The sequence below is a fragment of the Homarus americanus genome, unplaced genomic scaffold, assembly GCF_018991925.1.
Source record: "Homarus americanus isolate GMGI-L3 unplaced genomic scaffold, GMGI_Hamer_2.0 scaffold23598, whole genome shotgun sequence".
Classification (NCBI taxonomy): Eukaryota; Metazoa; Arthropoda; class Malacostraca; order Decapoda; family Nephropidae; genus Homarus; species Homarus americanus.
Window position 1 is genome coordinate 4457298 of NW_024731054.1, and position 19687 is coordinate 4476984.

Here is a 19687-nt window from a genome sequence, read left to right on the forward strand (position 1 = left end):
TCATTATATGCAAGCTGTTGGCTTTGAAGTTTGATAATTAAATTGCCTGGAAATTTTTTTTCCAGAATACTTTTAATCTTATCATACTCGTACTTACCAGCTCAAGCTATGATTGAAATGGCATGACAGTGAGTTCAAATCTTTTTTTTCAATATTAAACTCAATTTGCACTATGTGTCTGGTCCCAATGCAAGAAAACTGTATGAATTCTACCATCAGCAACTAAAGTCAAGACTGAGCAACAGGTAGACACTTACCGTATGTTTGATGAGAGCCTCATACTTATTAAAAACCAGAGTAAGATATGTCTTTTTATACATTCCTGGCTACTTCTGGGGTATTTAAATGAGTGCATAACATGTGATTAAAACTATCTGCTTTCAAATTTACAAAAGCATTGTAGTGATATTTTGTTGTAATTGATATAATAAGATTACCTTTGTTAGTTACATCCACCATTTACACCATGCAGGGCAAGTACACAAAAGGTCTGAAATGAATACTTAAGTACACAAGAGCCAACAAAACTTAATAATCTTTACTGATGTTACCTTATCATAAAACAATTAATAAAATTGGCAAATGCACTACTTCTGCATCAAGTACAGGATCCCATGCAAAACAACTTTTAAAACATTTTGGTCCTTGCAGAATTCCATGCCGTTACAGTAGTTAAATATGAAGCAAACGTATACACTCCAACATACTTCATAAATGCAGAGAGGATTAATTTACTAACCAATTGGTGCTTCTGACTGTCTCTGTCTGGAAGGAGATACTTCATGACTGGATCCCCAAGATGAATGAGTCTTGTTTGTACTAGGTGGAGAACTTTTTGAGTTATGGGACTTATCCCCCTTGTTCCATGATGAGACACTGATGTTTATTGGTTTGGTCTGCACTTGTTGTTGATGATGAGAATGTGAATATTGTTGTGACTGTTTCTTATGATGACTGGAGTCTGCTGAAGTCTTATGTTGTGATGAGGAGTGATACTGTGGGTTGCTTTGGTGCAAATTAAGTGGCTGTTGTGACTTAGGTGGCTGCATAGGCAATGGTGGTTGAAGATTTAAGGATTGCTGTGGCTTTGGTTGTTGTAAATTTAAGGGTTGCTGCTGCTGTTGTTGCACCTGTTGATGGTGCGACTGTTGCATAGTTAGCTGCTGTTGTGATTGCTTAGGTGGATGAGGTAAGTTATGCTGTTGCAAAGAATGGGATTGTGACTGGTTTTGAACTGGTGAGCTAGGTTGAACTGCTTGCTTTAATTGTTGAACTGGTGAGCTAGGTTGAACTGTTTGCTTTAATTGTTGAACTGGTGAGCTAGGTTGAACTGCTTGCTTTAATTGTTGAACTGGTGAGCTAGGTTGAACTACTTGCTTTAATTGTTGAACTGGTGAGCTAGGTTGAACTGTTTGCTTTAATTGTTGTATTGGTGAGCTAGGTTGAACTGCTTGCTTTAATTGTTGCACTGGTGAGCTAGGCTGAACTGTTTGCTTTAATTGTTGCACTGGTGAGCTAGGTTGAATTGTCTGCTTCAGTTGCTGTGATGGTGAGTTGGGTTGTACTGTTTGTTTTAGTTGTTGCACTGGCGAACTAGGTTGCATTGTTTGCTTTAGTTGTTGCACTGGTGAGTTTGGTTGCATTGTTTGCTTCATTTGTTGCACAGGTGAATTGTGTTGTATATTTTGTTTCTGTTGTTGCAATGGTGAATGGTGTTGTGGTGATTGTATTTGTTGTTGCACAGGTGAATGGTGCTCAACTGGATGTTTGTGGAGTTGTGTTGGTGAAGTTTGCTCAGTTGTGTGTTTTTGCTGCTGTACTGGCGGACTATGTTTTGGATGATCCACCGTGGTAGGACCTTGTGTCGTGTGGTGTTTGTGTGCCGGTAAAACGATATTATGTTGATGTTGTACTTGAGATTGTGATAAGTTCTGGTGCTTAGATGTTGTTGAGGTCACTGATGAATGGTTTGCACTCTCCTTATTAGTTTTATCCACAGTATCATCGGCTGACTTCTTTTTGGATATCTGGAGTATTTCATTCATAACAAGATTCATTTCTTCCTCCAAGTTATCATCTTTCTTTCCTTCTGATGTTGAATTAACTCTCTGAATAACTGATGTACTTGATACAGCTGATGTGTCTTTTTCTGAAGTGTTATTATCCTTTGGTTTACTAGAACCAGACACTGGATTCGATTTGGATGATGAAACTTTATTTGTCATCGTCTTGTCATCATCACTCGATAAGTCTATAACACTTACAGACGTAATGGATGAAACAGTCTTAGATTGTGTCTTGCCAGGAGAGTTGTCTTTTGTGGCATCACCACTATCACTCGGTGTTTCCGATAATTTTTCTGGTGCTATAACTGCTTTAGGAGCCTCTTCGTTAATTTTTTCTACTGACTTTATACTTAAACCACCACTTGAGGAAACAGTCCTTTCTGTTGCTGGTTTTACCGTTGACTCCACCTCCTTCTGTTCCCCGGGTGAGATTTTTTTTTTAACTGCTTCTCCCTTTGAGGTGCTAGACACAGGTGAGGGTAAGCTTTTTGGAATAACTGTGGCACTTAGAGAAGGCTTGGGTGGTTGGGTGCTGACACTGCTTGATACATTAGTAACACTGCCACCTCCCAGAGACACTGACTTCTTGACAGATGCTGGCTTCATATAACTTTTGCTCCTTTAAAGAAAAAGAAAAGCAAAAGCAAAAATGACAATAAGAAGTTTTGGCTGAGGTATGTTACAAGACAGAGCACACATGATAAAAATTTATTAGATAACATCCTAGAAATGTAAATATATTATGTGTCCCAAGTACAACAGATTACATGTGTATGTCCAGCACCCCCTTGAAGGACTGCCCCCAGCTGTTATAGAGTGATGCACTAATTTTTTTGCAACTGTTTTCATTTTACAGATACTGTACTGTAAAAACTTATGCCCCTCTCCCCTCTCAGAAGACAAAATTTCAAAATTCTAAATCTACCTTACACTTTATGCTAGAATATTCATTTTCATCACCATTTTACTATAACTATTGGTCTTCTTGCTACAGAAGTCTTTTTACTTCTTTAGCCATTATTTTTTAGACTAAATATTTTTTTCATTACCGTACCCGTACAGTATTTGTCCAAAATTTCACACGAGTTGGGATAAAATACTATGCCAAAATTAGTTATGGTCAGGTACAGTACAGGTATTACAAACTATAAAAAAGGTCAATTTGTAGTTTTTCAGAGAAAATTTATAGCATTTCAAAGGTGTTTTACTTATTGGAATTGGCGAGATTTTAAATACATATAATATACTGTACGGTATGTATTTTTTACATTATATTATAATGTAAAAAATATTAGTTTTAGGATCCAAGTTTATAAGGTTTCATGTCTTCCCACTTAAAATTTGAACTTATATATAATTTTCAAGTACTTTAGGTGCCATACTATTGTTCAGGTACTGTATGAATGTATATCCCCAGAAAAGGTGCAACAGAGAGGGACTGAAATGATTCTGGAACTACCAGTACTGTATGTCATCTCAATTATCCAAGTAGACTGATGGCCTTAGGACTAACAACACTTCAGACAAGGAACAATAAGGCAGGTCTCATTGAAACATTAAAAATCCTGAAATGGATGGAAAACATGAACCCGAACCTAGGCCATTTCTTTGTGATGTCACGCACCATCAACAAGAGGAAACACAAGTACAAGTTCGCCAAGTTATCATGAAGAACGAGGATGGTAGACCTATGGAATGGTCTAACAGTTCAAGTTGTGAAATCTATTACAGTACTGGGCTTCAAAATAACCCTAGACAAAATTATCAAGAACAGTTTACCAAAGGCTTCGTATACAGTGAGATGTATCCACACTGTCCCTACTGGGCAGTTTTACCTATGGGACTCAATTTCACTTTTTCAACAAGAAATGAGGAATGTGACATAAAGGCAAGAAATAATCAATTATACTCACGTAATTACAGCATGTGATTCATAACTTTCCTTAAAGAGAATGTGTACATTCATCCACCCCTTAGGCCAGATGGGACGAACTTCAGTATCCAGAAACCTCTTTATATTTTCCTCGGGAGTTTCTGACCGTTTCCTCAACATCTGCCAATACTGGACTCTTACACTCACCACTTCACACAACAGTTTTCTGAAGAAGAAAAAGTACAGGTACGGTATTTTATTTTATGTTATTACTGATTACTTTCAAAGTACACTTCAAATCATCACATACTGTACTGTACATACATTATATAATCTTGTATAGTGGATGTAATTCTCATGCCAAGTGAAAAAATTGAGACCAAAACAAAAATTTTTTTACCTGTACACATCACATAACTTACTTGACTTCATCTGTGAATAAAAACTTCTTCTTTGGTAGTTTACATTTCTTCTTCTCACCCTCTTCATCTTTGTTTTGTGTTACTCCATTTTCACCCCTAATCAGTGAAGGAAAGCAGGAAATGGGTGAGAAACCTCAAAACAAAGGCTAATAGGGAAACAGACAAGTATCATTATTGTTTTTCTCTTTTGATATTCTCATCCTTAATTTTTTTCTTCATTCCCACCCTTAACCCCTCCTTCACTATAAACCAAAACTGTGGCAGTAATGCGCTGTTGGGTATGGTAAACATGTATCATAGTTTAAGTTTGTGGCAAAGAAGGGGTTAACATTCAATATTTTCCTCAGTACAGTATTACACTCCACTCCCATGATCACTAAACTCAACAAAATGGTGGTTCACCACTTATCTTCGCCATCCAACACTTGGTTAACAAGATAAAAAATTTTAGTTAAAAAATGATTAAAATTTCTCAATAACACCTTAAGCAGCTTGAATCTTCATTTCATAACTAGTCTGGGAGCTTGAAACAGAGACCAACTCTGTAGAGGCAACAATTAATAATATATTAAACTCTTCCAACATTTTGGCTGGATTAGCACTGTTAAAATATGGTACCATCCAGCCAAAATATATACGTATGTCAATAGCAGTTATATTATTGATAAAATTTTATAAACTACTGTTGGATAACCAAGATGTGGGACCAACATCTGCATCACAAAAGTATTACTGTCTCTAAATTTGAAATAAAATTGTTGCTTATAAGTCTGAAAGTTGTGGCATGAAGATATTTCATGTCTTTTTACACATACAGGAATACCTGGTTATCGCAAGGGATGCGTTCCCAACAGTCATTGCAATTACGTAATGAAACTGCAAATATTGGGGTAATTTTCCCCATAAGAATTAACGTAAATAGGAGGGATGCGTTCCCAGCCGGCAACTTTCACTAAATATTTTGTGAAATATATGTACTCCTCATTATCCAAGGCTATTTGGGACCTGGGTCATGTGTATACTGTAGTACCAGCAATTGTGAGAAATAAATAAAAATTATACTAATAAATTAAATGAAATAAAATAATACTGCATTGCCAGTTGGCAATAGTTTCACCACACGGGAGACTAGAGGGGATGAGACCTTCAATGCAACTCCCTCCTCCCACAATCTGGGCAAGTCCCACAGTCATAAGAAATGTTCATTATCTTTATGTATTTAACCTTATGAAAACCATTTCTTTAATTTGGTTTTGAACATTCTGTATGATGACTGTGTGTGAATGTAACAGCAAAAAACAAAGTATATACAAGTTAAAAAATAACAATAACCAATTCACAGCACGCATGCACATGGGTCACTTCAACACCACCACCACCACTCCCCACAACCAACACTCACCACCACTCGCCACCACCACCACTCGCCACCACCAACACTCACACACCACCAACTCACCACCACCACCCTCGCCACCACCACCACCACTCCCCACAACCAACACTCACCACCACCACCACCACCACCACTCACCAACACCACCACTCACCAACACCACCACTCACCAACACCACCACTCCCCACCACCAACACTCACCACCACCAACACTCACCACCACCAACACTCACCACCACCAACACTCACCACTACTCACCAGCACACTCCCATCACTACCTCACACTCCCACCACCACTGCCACTCACCAACACACCACCACCACTACCTCATATTAACCACCACTACCTCACACTACCCACCATCACCACCACACTCCCATTACCACCACTACCTCACACCACCCACCACCACCACACTCCTGTGACCACCACTACCTCACACCACTAGCCTGATGTTGCACCCCCTCCCACAATCGCACACTAACTGCCACGGAAATAAGAAATGTGTATCTTTATGTTTTTGACCTTACAATAATAAATTTTTATTATTTTTGCATTCCATTGAAAAATAACAACAATAAAGCTCACAGGTTGGCCCAGTAGGGGAAGAGGTAAGGCGATGTAGCTATAGTGCTTGGCAACCCGCCAAATCCACACACCCACGTTCATTCCGCCAGGCTTTACTTAGGCCTACTGCACATGAGCGTTTTTGTTCCGCGTGGGAGAAGACAGGTGTTCACAATGGCGAATTTTTCACGCTTCAGTTTGCCTGTATCTGGCAAAAATAATCACAGGCACTTCCAGCACCTACCATAGCTGCACCACAACTGACACGCAGGAAAAACATGCTCGCCATATGAAGAATTCTAGAATGTTCAGTGATTTTTTCACACCAAGGTTTGGAAGTACAGGCACAGGCGCGGGGTTGAGAGTATCCCGCACGTGAATTTTCACACACGTTCTCTGTCCCATTGAAATTCATTCATTTCTAAACCGTGCGGGACAAAAAAAAAAAAAAAAAAGAGAGAGAGAGAGAGCTCGTGTGTGATGCGGGCCTTACGTCAGACTATGAAAACTGCGGCTAACCCGACCGGTTTTAAATATTACAGTAGGGTATCGTAATTTTTCATTTGCAAATAAGCAGGGTATGCTTTGTGAATACCGAATAGGGGTGTTAATTATCAATTGCGGATAAGCAGGATTGCGAATAGCGAGGTATTCCTGTATCTGGATATTTACTTTAGTCTGAATAGCTTAATAATGATAATCAAATCTAGAAGTTATATCAAATTAAATACTCTTTTCCTGGTACTGTATTATCAAAGGTGTAAAACTCTAAAACACTAAAAAATATGTAGGAAGAAAGCACAAGGCTAAACTGTTATGACAAAATGTTTAACAGACAGGTGCAGTAATAAAGGAACAAAAAATTTAGAAATTTCAAATGCATTTAAATATGGCCATGAAATTTTGCTATCATTACATCCAAGTCCAGAACAAAGGATTGGAATTTAAACAAATTCTCTGAATGTGGAAATAATATACTGTATATGTATTTTTTATTTACTTTAGTGTTTAAAGAAATGCATCAATGACAAAAAAATAAGAGGAACTTAATATGTATGTACTGTAAGTAAGTATAATCCAAAGAAATTTAATTCAAAAGTTATTTGTAAAATCATTCAACTTCAATATATTACAGTAATAACAAAATGGTATATTAACCTACTTCCAATATGTAGAACACTGCTGTCTTAGAGAACAAGTCTGATACACACCCTGCTATTACAAACATTTTGTCATAGAAATGAAAATGTTTCCTATGATTCCCGTCATTGCTAACTGAGTAAAAGAACTAAGGAGTTGGATTTTCCTGAGATTAGCCATCTGACTGTCAGTTTAAAACTGTGCAGCATTTCAGTGATCAATATCATAGCAAGCAACTTTTTTTTGCAAAGGGATAAAACTGGCCAGATACTGTATCTGGTTCCTGTGCATGTGCAAATTAAGGACAAACATGGATTTAAATTTTTTGGGGTTATTGTCAAGTCAAATGGATGCTATATACAACCCAAAGCCAATAAGTTTCTGGAAAAAAAAAAGGATTGCTTTTAAGATTTTTGTCTTTTGTCCAGTCAAATGGATGCTCTATACAACCCAAAGCCAACAAGTTTCTGAAGTGTTCCAAAGTGTAGAATAAAGCAGACAGAAACCAGCCACCTTTCATAGACTGAGAAACCTGGTTTTTGCTAGTAGTGATATTAATTTTTGAGTTTAATCCAGGTCATATCATAGCTAATGAGGTGTGATCTATTGTTTCAGTTTCCTTTTTCTGTTTTTAAATCGATTTTTTAGATTTCATTAAACTTTTTACCTTGCAAATATACCATCCAAGCATTTAGTACAGGTACCACCCATTTTGCAATTAAATCTATTCGAATGGTATAAGTTTGAAGAAAACCATCACATCAGTGGTAAAAGGTATTCTCTGGAGACATTTTAATACACTGATAAACTTGGGGACTCGTAAGCATTTCACCATACAGCCTGTTTGTGTGTGTGTGTGTCCCTTTCTTGGAGACAATCACTGAGACTGTATGATGAAACACTTACCATACAAGCCACTGCATCACAGGTCTAACAATGTATATAAATTTTCTTCAGAGTACAACATAAACTTTCTGCATAAACAATATTTAACCAGGTTATTCAGTTTGAGCACACGTCCCAGTCACCATCAGCAGTTAACAAGTGGTATGGGGGACCTTACCAGAAGTGATAATACAGCTCCCAGTACTGTTGGGGGCTGTTGGTGGGTGAGACAAAACACTTCAGTAACTGGCAACACCTCACAAATACATTTCCATTTTAACTCAAATGTATCAACAACTACTTTTTTTTTCTACGAAACTAGTTTAAGAAAAATCCTATTCAATTCATCTTAGTATATCTTTTTCTTTCAACTTTCATATAAAACAGCCATACAACTTGGACTTAACCTAGTTTTCCTGGCTATGTCTTGTTGACTTATGGAACATCTTATATGGCTACACTTTAGACCAGATGGATTTTAAGCTTCCATATATATTCTAAGATTGAAAATATCTCCTCATACATAGTGTTAATAGAATCTGTAAACAGTTCTCACAGTAATCCTTAGAAGTAAAAAGAAAAAATACAAACATTACAAGACTATAGTGATAATGCCTACAGTTGTAAATAAATATTACACGCCATATATACAATGATATATATTTTCTATACCATACTGAACACACCGCTATGTTCAAGCTTTTCCTAATAAACTGAACTCTCACCAATTTCAAGTCTATATTTTCCTTATTAATTTTCTCTTCCTTTTATAAATCATGAACACTAATGTTTATCTATGATGAAAAATATCCCATAATTCTTCCTCTTTCTTTTCATATTGTCCTTCAGTTCTCATCATACTGTATTGTTATAGTGAGGTTAAACCACTCAACTTATCTGTTTTTGTGTTTTCTTATTCATATTCATTTCCCTAGGAGTAATTTTTTTATTACCTGGGATATTGTACTCGATCATGACTAATGTGTAAAAGTCATTCTGCATAACTTAACATATTTAAATGTCAGGAACAGTTTCTTCTCTAACTTAAGCACATAAATCTCCCTTAATATTGAATCTGACTTAACCTAACCATATACCAGCTATTCTATTTTGAAATGTATATATATATATATATATATATATATATATATATATATATATATATATATATATATATATATATATATATATATATATATATATATATATATATATATATATATATATATATATATATATATATATATATATATATATATATATATATATATACATTTAAAAATAGAATAGCTGGTATATGGTTAGGTTAAGTCAGATTCAATATTAAGGGAGATTTATGTGCTTAAGTTAGAGAAGAACTGTTCCTGACATTTAAATATAAGTTATGCAGAATGACTTTACATATATATATATATATATATATATATATATATATATATATATATATATATATATATATATATATATATATATATATATATATATATATATATATATATATATACACAGTGGTCCCTCGATTAACGAACAGTTCAATTAACAAAATTTTGGTTAACGAATTAGCTCCCATAATGATTTTAAGTTCCATTGACGAACAAAACTTTGATTAATGACAGCCTTACGAGAAACACACTTTGTTGTGCGCATCAGCTGATCGACTAGTCCGCCAATAAAGGAAATGGTTGTATGTTTACATTCGTTTCCAGTGGGGTAAATATGAAGAAAGTTGTGCTCTTGAATATTTTTGCCTTTTTTTATATTAAAATTATTGGTCATTCTGAAATTTGGTTAATATATTGATAATACTGTATATACAATACAAGGAACAGTTTTTGTGTGCCCTTCAGCTGATCGAATCACCCACGCTCCTCAGTTTAACTTTGTTTACAGTGGAGTGAACATCGAGTTTGTTGGTCTCTTGAATAATTTTACATTTTACAAAAAAATTATTGGTCATTCTGAAATTTAGTTAACATATTGATAACATACAGTGCAGAAATTAATTTGAAACATGAAGACATTAGAACCAATGCACTCTGTAAAGAATATGGCATTTCATCATCAACTGTCTCTACAATCAGCTGTTTGATATGTAAACAAAGCTGCCGGGAATACGACATACACACCTCAAAGTAAGTTAAAATACAGTATTCTATTGTTTTTTATTTATTATTGTACAGTATACTGTACAGTACTGTATTTAGTTTATATTTAATGTTTTGTTAATTCTATTACCGGTATACAGTACTTTGTATGTATACTTTTTCTGTGAGTTGGAACCAATTACCCAATATCCCATTGAAATAATAGATTCAGTTAACGAAATTTTCGATTAACATCCAACTCTGTGGAACCAATTGTGTTCGTTAATCGAGGGACCACTCTGTGTGTGTATGTATGTATGTATGTATGTATGTATGTATATATATATATATATATATATATATATATATATATATATATATATATATATATATATATATATATATATATATATATATATATATATACAGTGGCCCCTCGGTTAACGAACTCAATCCGTTCCAGAAGGTCGTTCGTTAACCGAAACCATTGTTTCAATGGGTTTTTGGGTAATTGGTTCCAGCTCACCGAAAATTTCCTAAATTCAACAAAAATGGTAGAAAAGTTCACTTACTTTGAGGTGTGTATGTAGAAGGCTCCTGGATGATGATGATGATGGGATTTAGAATGGGGGTGGAGGAGAAGGAAGAAGAGAAGGCATTGGGGTGGAAGAGAAGTCACCCCATGGTGCCATTTCACCCATAAAATTTTAGCTCTCTGGTTTAATTCAAGATTATTTTCTTTAAATCAACGCTGCACTGCATTATATATTGTCAATATATAAAATATATTTCAAAATGACCAATAATTTGCTTGGAAACACAGAAAAAAAGCGTTTAGTTGAAGAGAGTCTCAAGCAAGATGTTACCTCCAGTGAAAACAGAGAGAGACTGACGCCTGTTTGCTGTGTTAAGAGGCTGGATGCCGCGCATTAAACTAGTCACTTTACCTTCAATTTTGTTCAATAATTGTTAAAATGACTAAAAAATTGAATATTAAACTTTTAAAATTATTGAATAGTATAAACTTCTTGATATTTACAAAAATAGTAAGGAATTTAAGCCCTAGAACCGATTAATGTATTGGCGGACTGATACTAAAGCTGGTTGCCCGGTCAGTGCAAGCGAAAACATGTTGAGGTCGGTTCGTAAGAAGTTCGTTAAGCGAATTTTTTTTCGTTAACCGAATTGAAGATCCTTATGGAAGGCAGTTCGTTAATCGAAATTACGTTAACCGAGGTGTTCGTTAAACGAGGGGTCACTGTATATATATATATATATATATATATATATATATATATATATATATATATATATATATATATATATATATATATATATATATATATATATATATATATATATATATATATATATATATATATATATATATATATATATATATATATATATACATGGAAAGCCAAAATCAACTCAATATACTTTTGCTTCTTAACTGTGCTCGTTTTCCTTTAATTTTTCAACGTCTTAATTTCTCATAAAATTTCTGATGTAACATACACTGTATCTGTTATGATTAGATGTAAAATGAATATACTGTACTATACAGGTGCAGTAACAAAGAGTAAAATATGATGATTTACTGTCTGCAACAGAAAAATTTCATTTGGATATAAGGAATAAAGCAACTCTTCACCTAAATTGGTAAAGGCTAAATCACAACAGAAATTCTGGAAAAATATAGTACTGTAATAAGAAAAAATATTTCAAAATTCAATTCTCCTCACAAAAATCTTCTATAAAGTAAGATGTGGAGTAGATGTATATATTAACAGGCATAAGTGCCTGCCTAAAGAATCTGTCTATATGTACTCATTGGGTTTAACGTACTCCTTTAACCCCTTCACCATGGGAAAGCCACTTTTAATATTCTATTTGGCTAATGCCAGACGATTGTATTCAGTACAGAGACCTCTGTACACAAAGAGTTAAAATACCTTCTGTATAAAATAAATAAATAAAACTTTTGTTTCAAATCTTAGTTTTCACTTAATAATAATACTGTAATAATAACAATAACAATCATAACAATAACAACAACAACAACAATAATAATAATAAAAGTTGCATTTTCATTACTGGAACTTTTCACTAATAAAACTAAAGTAGAAATATAATAGTTAAATAAAGAACAGTATGAATAATACAATTTTATGTTCCCTTACTGTCTCTAAGAAACTGTAATAAATGGTGTCTGAACATCAACAAAACAAAGAGTAATATTCTTTTCCAAAACATGACACACCAATAACTTACTTAAAAGAAAGTACTGTATATTGTATACCTGTAGTTACATAATTACTATAATAACTGACTTATCTTCAACTGCATCATAGATTGTGGATGGGAAACAAAGTAAAGAAGATAAATGATAACGTCTTTACTTTTGAAGACATGATTGACAACTGATCCCTCCTGAATATAAAAGCTAACTTACCTGCGCTACTATATACACTGTTCAGAAAATTGGATACTGGAAGCAATTAACTGTGATCATTAAATATCAATGGTGAATTTCCAGCATCTCAATGTTCTCCAAAGTATATTAGATTGGTCTGAATCATATTTATATGGATATGAGAGGATGCGCTTGAGTGTAAATTAAATCAATAACTTTCATCCATTGTCTAGCACTGGTGACCTATACAAGTGTAGGGCTGAGGAAACAGATATATGGTCGAGCTTTCCATTGTGTAACTGAGCTACAAATGCTGGTTTAGGAAGTTTCCTGTACAAGTTACATAAAAAATAATAATAATAATAATGTGGATTGTTTTTCACTTTCTAAAGAGAATGAGAAAATAATTGTCTCCCAGATATAATTTTAAAGATCATTCTACAAGGCAATTGCTTACCTTGCTTCTTAATAATAAACACCATTGGTATATTGCACTGTATTCTGATATAATGAATGTTAGGACAATACAAATTATTGTGAATTCATTTCTCTATACCGGGTAACTGCTTGTATCTGCATGTGTATAAGTCTGTGTTTGCATGCATAAAATTGAGTCAGAGCATAAGGAAGCAAGCAAACAGTGAGTCTACATGTCTTCAACACCACCAAAGCATCTTTGCTTCCCTTCATTTACCATGTGTGTGAGAGAATGAATTAAAAAATAGAATAATTAAAAAAGGGGGAGACAGCAGGAAAGGGACTGATACAGAGACATTGAATATATTAATCCATGCAAGTGTCAAAAAGGTTATAAAACAGTGGTGAAGGTGATGGGAATTCTCTTCACTTCAACTGTATTGCATCTAAATTTATTAAAACCTTCCCATACAATCAAAGGCCAACTAATAATTTTCTGTTAGTAATCTTCGAAATACCTTTGCTTTGAGCAAAGTCCATAATTTTTAGGCAGACAACAAAGTTGTACTCTTTAATGGCAGGTGTCATCCATCAATTTGTATACTGTATCATATAATAAAAGACTTATTTTGCATTAAAATGCAGAGCACAAATATTTCATTCAGTTAATTCAGTCATGATAAGCCATGGAGTTTGGATAACCTTTACTGAATGTGCTACTCATAATATTGGTAAACAATGCACAACTACAATCATCAGCAGTATAGCATAATGCTTTACTATACTATGACAAAGCATATCTGATCCCATTTAATATCATCATCATAAAAAGGTGAAGATGTCAACACTACTGTACTAGTTATTCATAATGTCAACAGCAGTAATCAGACTTTACTCAAAGGATGTTTTTTGAGCAATTTCTTAAGCAATTGAATAACCCTCTGACACTCTTAGCCATGGTCGGAAATCTCACCCTATTGCAGTCTTTCGATGCAGGTTGTGTTAACAGGACCGTTTTGTCCATTTTAATAAACATTGGGTAGAGTGATCCAGACCCAAATTCAGCCCACAAGACTAGTGAGGGGAAATTAGGTGGTTGATAGGGCCTGATCACTGTTCCCATTTTTCTGCTTACAGGAAGTGCTCTCAGTGTGAGATACAACTGAATGGGACTGCACCAGCATGGGAGTGCTTAGTGACACAATTTACATCGAAAGATCACGAGAGGGTTAATGATTATGGCACTGAATACATTTACCTCAATTAATATTATTTTTTTTTTATGGAAACAAATTAGAATTGTCATTTGGAATTTGTGTTTACTTTCTTCACACACTAATAAACAACACACAAGAAATAAACAAAAGTGGCCCATGACATTTTTTATTCACCACTGTACACATCTACTGATTAGTTTTCATTTAGAAAAAGTAGAGAAATTACACAAAAACTAATCAAAATATAAATTAAGACTCACTTGCTCTTCATAATACTGTATAACAGAAGCAGAAATATACCCTTGCTCCATGAGTTTCAATGACCCCTTCATTAATTTAATTAAGAATATAAAAAAAGTAGGATGCATTAGGTGAAAGTACAGCAATGTGTTCAGAAGTGCCAATATTTTATAATGAACATAAGTTTATTTGTTGAACTTTACAATATTCTTGACCTGAATAAATTTTTGGACTTTTAGGTACAGTATATTAAAAATACTGTAACTACAACGGAAGGTATGCATTAACCTCATTTCTTACTTTATGAATAAATAAATACTGTACAGTTTTTGTAAGCTAATATGCAACAGAGAAATTGTGAAAACTTGGGTACAGGTACATAAAAAATAAATTGCAAAGCAGAGTGGGGATGAAGAGAGAAGAGGACCTAATATAATGCCATTAAAGGTTTAAGGAAACAGAAGACAAGTAATCAAATTTAAACAGCTGTTTAAGGGAAACACTATGAAAATTATCATAAAAATTTCCAAACTAAAATATCTTTAAAAAATTAAAATAAATAAAAACTTTAATAAAACACATACTTTTTCATATGCTTAAATCTGCATACAAGTGCCCTTTTATATAATGCACATTAATATTTATTAATTACAATAACCTTTTATCATAAATCAAAAGAAAAATGTTTATTAATTAAATTATTTTTATGTGTACTGTTCTGTATATTTTTTATCTTAAGAAAACCAGTCAGAGCAGGTTTTTGGGAAGATACCCACAGAGCTCACCCCTGCAACCCTGATGAGCACTCTGTAAGTAATATGAGACTGGGTTAAAAGTACAAAGAGGCAGTAAATACTGAAAACAGAAAAGTGGTAAGACAATAAATACTGTACAGTACTGTTATATGCGACAAGGTGAGAAAGGATTTATTGAAGGATAGAATTATGTGTATCAGATTTTAATTTGGAAAATATGGCAGGACATGCAAATTCTTGTCATTAGGGGTGTAAGTGGTCAGGAATGACCTTTGTTTTGTTTTAAAGTACAGGCAGTTTGGCAGGACTATGAATGAAAGCTAAAATAAGCTGAAAGGGATTTACATAAAACACAATAGGAAAATGTCTTACAGGAAATTCTTGAAAAATTATATATATATATATATATATATATATATATATATATATATATATATATATATATATATATATATATATATATACAGTGGTACCCCACTTAACGCGGTCAATTGAACCCAGAGGGTCCCGCGTTAAGTGAAAACCGCGTTAAGTGAATAACAGAACATATGGGATTAATTCCAATAGAACCCAGCCCGACCCCCAAACTCCACTTTTTGACGACAAATAACTATGTTGTAGTAAAAATAACATCTTAATTTTATGATGGTACATGCACACAATTAATACTTAAGAGAAATACAGTCGCCAAGTTAATGTCCATTCAAATAATGGACTCAACTCCCTCCCCCTCTCACACTACAGTACACAGCCAGCTAACAGATGGTCAGTCAGTCCCTCCCTCCCCCCCTCCACCCCCACCAACCGTCCCAAGGAGATGTGTGGGATAACCTCAAACTAAAGTTAGGAAAATATAATTGACATTGCTGGATTCCTTGTAAGACCAGGAATATTTTGAATATAAATGTCATATATTTTTCACAAAAGATAACATACTTACTCAGATTAAACATTTTATCTAAAAATTGTATGTTTAATGCAAAAAATATGTTGTTTATATTCAAAATGATCACCAAATTATAAGAATTCCAGCAATGTAAATTATATTCTGGCCGGATAATTTGTATGAATTTTATGAGCTAAAACAAATATCTACAGTTAATAAAAAAAAAAATATATTCTTCAACACTATCTGTCAATCAAAGTACCCCACCTTGCCTCCCCCCCTCTTCCAACCGCGCGGTCAGTCCCAACCCTCCCCCCACCCCCCACCAATCCTCCATTCAAGAGTTTTTAACATTTAGTATTAAATAATACCTCAGATTAAAGTTAGGATAATATAATTGACATTGCTGGATTCCTTGTAAGACCAGGAATATTTTGAATATAAATGTCATATATTTTGGACAAAAGATAACATACTTACTCAGATTAAACATTTTATCTAAAAATTGTATGTTTAATGCAAAAAATATGTTGTTTATATTCAAAATGATCACCAAATTATAAGAATTCCAGCAATGTAAATTATATTCTGACCGGGTAATTTGTATGAATTTTATGAGCTAAAACAAATATCTTCAGTTAAAAAAAAATAATTCTTCACCGGGTAACAGATGGTCGGTCGGTTGGTCCCTCCCTCCCCCCCACCCCCCACCAACCGTCCCAAGGAGATGTGTGGGATAACCACTAAATTTTAATAAATAATACCTCAAACTAAAGTTAGGATAATATAATTGACATTGCTGGATTCCTTGTAAGACCAGGAATATTTTGAATATAAATGTCATATATTTTGGACAAAAGATAACATACTTACTCAGATTAAACATTTTATCTAAAAATTGTATGTTTAATGCAAAAAATATGTTGTTTATATTCAAAATGATCACCAAATTATAAGAATTCCAGCAATGTAAACTATATTCTGGCTGGGTAATTTGTATGAATTTTATGAGCTAAAACAGGCAGTCAGGCAGGGTGGCGGGTGGGGGGTGGTGCGAATCTAAAAATAGCTCTCGAGCCGGACACTCACCGCGTTGCTGTGGAAAAATCCGCGTTAAGTGAAAGTTCAGCTTTGGCAAGGCACCGCGTATATGCGAAAACGCGTTAAGTGAAAGCGCGTTAAGCGGGGTAATACTATGTATATATATATATATATATATATATATATATATATATATATATATATATATATATATATATATATATATATATATATATATATATATATATATATACTGTATATATATATATATATATATATATAGGTGGGCGTGATCCAAGTATATGCTGATATATATGGCAGGACATGCAAATTGTTGTTACTAGAGATGTAGGTGAACAGGGATGACCTTTGCTCTGTACTGTATTAGGTTTGGCATGACAAGAATAGTACAATAAGTAAGAACCTTTTTTAGGAAGATTTGGTACATATGAAAAAAGCGGTAGTAAGCTGTGATAGATTATCCTTAACCCAATTTTGAAATAAGTGGGATGTTGCTGTGCCTGTATATTTTTATTAGAGAGTAAGCAAGGGTAAAGAAATATATGGTGGAAAAGACTAGACAATGGGATTACAGTGACTTACAATACCTCCAAATTATTAAAGGTAAAATAAAAGTATGCAATGAAAAACTGCCCCTCACTAGTAAATAAATTGGAAACACCCTTGTACATACAAAAAATAAAATAAAAAAGTTTATTTATCTACAGTACAGTGTTATTTTTAATTATATACCTGGATGGTTAGTCTTTCCAATGATATTTAAAAAACATAAATATACAGGGGGTCTCGGGTTACGAATGGGTTCCGTTCCTGAGGATGTTCTTAAGTCGGATATGTACGTAAGCTGGAACACATGCTTTGTGCATACCATACTTACAGTACAATGTTTATAATCCCACTATTTCATAACCGATGCCCTTATATACATCTAAAATCACCTAATTTAATACAAAAGAAGAAATAGAATGACGTAAATACAGTAAATAAAAGTAAAAAATAAGTCATCAAGTAAATAAAATACTATAAACTTGAAGTTTAACCCCGTTCATGTCAGCGGGTGTTCTTAAGTCAGGCGTTCATAAGTCGGGGACCCCTGCATATTTTTCATTAACCCTTTATAAGGCAGGGAGTTTCCCTTGACTGAATAAAATCATCTGACATCAGTCAGAATAAAATACCTAAGTGTAGAGGTCCCTCTCAAGGGTTAGTTGAGACAGGCCCTAATTCATACAGTGGAGTCATGATAATTCACATGTTAGGAAGCAGAAGACATCGTGAATTATCAAATCGCAAACTATAATTGAATTGATTTAAATGTAAAATGTATTGTTTACTCATGTTTAACCCCTTCAATAAAGTGACTTTAATTCCCTTCAATATGATGACTTTAATTCCCTTGAGTATGATGGCTTTAATTCCCTTTAGTACAATGACTAAAATTCCCTTGAGTACAATGACTTTATTTCCCTTGAATATGACAAATAATTCCCATTAGTATGACAACTTTAATTGCATTGAATACAATGACCAGCCAGGGAAGGAGCTGTTTAAGTCACACAGAATTATTATTTGTACTGTACAGTATTTATGAGTTACAGTCGACCCTCGTTAAAACGGACTAATAGGGGGGAAGGGTGTCCGTTTTAGCCGATTGTCTGAATTAACCGATTTAGGGTTTAATATGGCATAATATTGCATTATATTTCAAAGAAAATGCAGTGAGTTTGTCCTTAGCCTTGCATATGTCCGAAACTGTTTGCTTTTTAACACCATACTCGTCACAAACTCTAGCCACCGAAGCACCAGCCTCTAACTTCCTTATAAGTTCCAGTTTCTGGTTCACAGAAAGGGTCACATACTTCCTCGGCATATTAGAGGTACTCCCCCATGAAGACATGATGTAAAATACAAGGCTGAAAGATGCCTAATCACTGAAATATCAACGAAAATTGCAGGGCAACACAACACTGATACTCGAATATGGCGCTAAGTCAACAATGACTGGCAGTCTGGCGTGCGCCATCTATCGGATAATCCCACAACCAGAAATTTGATACGGACAGTCCCTCGCTTAGTTCAGATGTTGCCCGATTTATCCGAAATCCGGATTAAAGGGGTCCGAATTAACGAGGGTCGACTGTACTGTATTTTTTTTATGTATTATGTATGGTATTTAGTGTTTATTAAAGTCGTGTTACCAAACTATATTTGATAAAAAATAAAAAAATAAAAAAAATGGTATTATGATGAATTATCTA

At 34.1% G+C, this 19687-nt stretch overlaps 1 protein-coding gene across 7 annotated transcripts in view; it reads right to left on the reverse strand.

Moving 5' to 3' along the window:
* Positions 1 to 19687, reverse strand: part of LOC121867534 (ubinuclein-1-like) — a 61083-nt gene that overhangs the window by 12503 nt on the left and 28893 nt on the right. For 5 of the 7 annotated variants that reach the window (XM_042367528.1, XM_042367530.1, XM_042367527.1 and 2 more), the window contains 4 exons: positions 8531 to 8566; positions 4362 to 4457; positions 3980 to 4165; positions 740 to 2685 (listed from right to left, as the gene is read on the reverse strand). In XM_042367528.1, the coding sequence (XP_042223462.1) occupies positions 740 to 2685; positions 3980 to 4165; positions 4362 to 4457; positions 8531 to 8566 (2264 nt within the window). The remainder of the gene's footprint in view (positions 1 to 739; positions 2686 to 3979; positions 4166 to 4361; positions 4458 to 8530; positions 8567 to 19687) is intronic. The other 2 variants (XM_042367526.1, XM_042367529.1) reach the window with 2 other exon arrangements.